At 41.6% G+C, this 3858-nt stretch overlaps 1 protein-coding gene across 1 annotated transcript; it reads left to right on the top strand.

The window, feature by feature from the left end:
• The first annotated feature begins 1600 nt into the window (after positions 1-1600).
• Positions 1601-3653, top strand: LOC145818252 (putative mitochondrial protein AtMg00860). Its single transcript, XM_082912895.1, has 2 exons — positions 1601-1712; positions 3289-3653. Exons 1-2 carry the CDS (start codon positions 1601-1603, stop codon positions 3651-3653), a joined length of 477 nt encoding a protein of 158 aa, XP_082769021.1.
• The last annotated feature ends 205 nt before the right edge of the window (positions 3654-3858 follow it).

Raw genomic sequence — 3858 nt, 5'->3', positions numbered from 1 at the left:
TTTAATTGTTTTGTTGTTTACATAATTGACAAAGATTACATGTGTATATAAATTCCTTATTGTGTTTTGTCTCAATGATGCCATAAGCTCATTCGAGCAATGAAATACTTGGTTAAATGTATTCTTACTGGGCATATAGCTCAACCCTATTTTACTTTTCAGGAATTGATGATACACCACATCCTTGATGAGTTAGGGAAAAACAAGCAATAGTTCAATTTGGGAAAGAGTGGTTCGAGAATATTTTGTTGTCAATGTAGAAAGTGTTGTACCAAGACTTTTGAATTTATTTTTCTATTTTGTATGCCCTTGAGGCTTATTATTTTTGTAAGGCCATCTAGTTTATTGAACTGGAAAACAAATTTAGGGTGTTTTGGGAATGTAAATATTGAACTGTAATTTCTTAAATCCAAGTTCAATGAGAAAGATGATCCTTGGAGCATATTATAGTATTTATCTTGGCATGTTCTTGTAAGAAATGACAGGGTGTTACATATTGGTATCAGAGCAATAGGTTAGAATACCTTGGGCTCTTGGGAAGTGGCATATGTCACAATAGGGTTCCTAGACTAGGACAGAATGATTAGAGTGTCTTGTGTGTTTTGTGTGTATATGTGATTGTATGGGTATTGAGTTAAGCTTCTATGATATAGCTTCTATCCATTGCATTCATCGAGATCCTTTTGGAAAGGCACCTAATCAATGCTCTTTCCACTTGGAGGTCTTTGAGTGCCATGGAACTAGCTAGTATCCTAGGAGGGCAACTCGTGTGTGCTTTATGTGATTGTGTGTGATTACATAGATGATATTACGTGGAAATTTATGTGTTTAGATGGTATATATGTATGAGGATTAAGAATGGAACATTTAGGTGCAGAAAGTTGATCTTGAATTTAATATTGTCTTTTTTTTTTATAAATGTTTGGACGTGCTAGTGTTCACGGTAGACCCTGTAGGCGAGGCCGGAGTATTCCAGCTCAACCCGAGATCCCTCCACAAGAGGAAAGAGTTGGTCAAAATAGCATACTTGTTCCACCGACCCAAGAAGCAATGGGGCCTTATCCAGGGAGATGGCGGGGGCTCTTCAGGAGTCCGTGGAAATACTTAGTGCCAAGCAAACGGCTAGGACAATGGAGGGAGAAACTAAAGCTTCCTTTTTGAAAAATGAGTTCTTTTGTTCAAACCCCACCGAGCTCAGTGGTGGACCGAAGCCGATGAAGGCCAACGAGTGGTTGGAACAAATTGTCAAGTCTTTTGAAATCTTAGACATTTGGGAGAATGAATTGCAAGTGGCACTAGCAGCCTAACAGTTAAAGGGAGAGGCTGGGCAATGGTGGATGTACATTAAGAACCGAGTGGAACACACATGAGAGGCCTTTGTAAATGCTTTCCAAGATAAGTTCCTCCCTCCCACAGCTAGGGAGCGGTGGAGGAAACAATTCGAGGAACTATTACACCTTGATACACTGGTGGCGGAGTTTGAAGCCACATTCACTAGTCTATCACGTTTTGCACCTGAACTAGTTACAATCGAGAAGTGTCGGTGTCTAGAATTTGAGAAGAGGTTGAGGCCAAAAATCTTAATGAAAATGTAGGCAATATGATTCGCGAGTATGATCACCTAGTTGAGGCGGCGACACATGTTGAGATAATGGTGAAGGCAGAAGAGGCAAGACAAAAGTTGAAGTGGGCAGGACATTCTGATGCTAGAGGTAACACGTGTTCTTCAAATAAGTCTAGGGGTTCATTGTCATCTTTTCAATCAACTCCATAACAAGCCAAATCATCTGATTCTATGATGGGTGAAAGTTCGTTCAAGGAATGTGGCCCGAGTTCGTAGTGCTTGTTATAGATATGGCCAGATGGGCCACAAGGTCACAGAGTGTGGGTAGAAAAGTGGAGCACAGTCCGAAATTATGTGTCCACAAAGTCAATCTCAGAATAAGGACCAGTCACAGTCTTGCTACTAGTGTGGTCAACCAGGGCACTTGAAGAAGTTTTGCCCACAGAGAGCGGGGACTACTAGTGCGGCAGGATCCCGACCATTAGGGGGTTATTCGATGGGTCAAGGTCAGAAATAGCCTTATTTGCCAGCTCAGTCAGGTCAGGCATCCCGAACCGTTTAGGGAGCTATATTGCACAATTAGCACAACAGACTTATGCTCAGGGAGGTGACATAAGGGAGCAAAGGTCACAAGGAAGAGTGTATGTTGTTACCACTTCCGAGCAGGCTTCGGGGCCATCAGTTGTGAAAGGTACATTTCTCATCTTCAATACCCGGGCTACTGTATTGACTGACACCGAGGCATCTCATTCATTAATAGCCACTTCATTTGCATTATTGTTGGGTTTATAACGTAAACAACTAAAATCTTCATTCACAGTAGAGTCACCGGTTGGGAGTAAGGTCATTTTCACCTAGGGGTGTCAGGAGTGCATGATTGAGGTCGCGGGTCGACAACTTCTGTTCAATTTTGTTCTACTGGAAATGTCGGCTTTTGATGTGATTCTTGGTATGGACTGGTTGTCCACCTACTGGGTGATTATCGATTGCAATTAGGAGAGAGTTACCATATGCACTTTTGGCGGTGATTGTTTTACATTTTTGGGGGATAGGCATGATAGATCATTACCCTCCTCATAACGTCCACATGGTCGAGGTGAATTTACTTCCCTCATAGCAGCCTTTTTAGATAATGGGAGTGGCGTAGTCCGGGACCTATTTCCAAAGGTAGTATGTGAGTATCTTGACATTTTTCCAAAGGATCTCACTGAGTTACCTCCCCACCAAGAAGTTGAATTCATAATAGATCTAATTCCGGGTACGACGGCTATCTCCCTATCACCATATAGGTTCGCCCAGCTGAACTGGTTGTTCTAAAGGAACAATTACAAGAATTGTTAAGGGCTTTATATGCCCTCGCACCTCAACTTGGAGAGCCTCAGCTTTGTTTACGAGGAAGAAAGATGGCTCATTGAGGTTGTGTATAGATTATCGTAAGTTAAATCAAGTCATGGTTAAGAATAAGTATCCCTTTCCCAGAATAGATTATTTTTTTTACCAGCTTAAAGGCTCTCATTGTTTCTCCAAGATATATTTATGGTTGGGCTATCACCAAATCCGAGCTAGGGAAGAAGATATTCCAAAAACAACTCTTTGCACTCGATATGGTCACTATGAGTTCTTGATTATGCCATTTGGTTTAACTAATGCTCCAGCCACGTTCATGGACCTAATGAATAGAATCTTTCGAGAGTTTCTTGACAAATTTGTGGTCGTTTTTGTAGACGATATTCTTATTTATTCACCTTCTAAGGAGGAGCATGAGGGGCATCTTCGCACTATCTTACAACTTCTTAGAGAGCACCGTCTGTATGCAAAATATAAGAAGTGTGACTTTTGGCTTTCAGAAGTGAAGTTTTTGGGCCATGTAGTCTCCAGCGATGGAGTTATGGTGGATTCTTCAAAGACAGAAGGCGTGCAGAATTGGGAACAACCTAAAAACGCTTCAGAAATTCATAGTTTTCTAGGCTTAGCCGGTTACTATCGCCAGTTTGTAAAGAACTTCTCTTCCATAGCATCATCATTGAGTAGATTGACTCGTAAGGGAATGAAATTTGTTTGGAACGAAGCTTGTGAGAATTCTTTCTGAGAACTAAGGCTTAGGCTAACTACAGCTCCTATTCTTACCATTCCAGAATGCGGATTGGGTTATACGGTGTATTATGATGCCTCTAGGGAGGGGTGGGGATGTGTTTTGATGCAAGAGGGAAAGGTGATGGCGTATGGCTCGCGCCAATTGAAGACTCATGAGAGGAATTACCCAACGCATCATCTAGAACTAGCGCCATTGTTTT

Source organism: Camellia sinensis, chromosome 2, assembly GCF_055761805.1.
Source record: "Camellia sinensis isolate YWXY chromosome 2, ASM5576180v1, whole genome shotgun sequence".
NCBI lineage: Eukaryota > Viridiplantae > Streptophyta > Magnoliopsida > Ericales > Theaceae > Camellia > Camellia sinensis.
The sequence above is the reverse complement of the archived record's forward strand: the minus strand, read 5'-3'. Positions and strand labels throughout refer to the sequence as shown.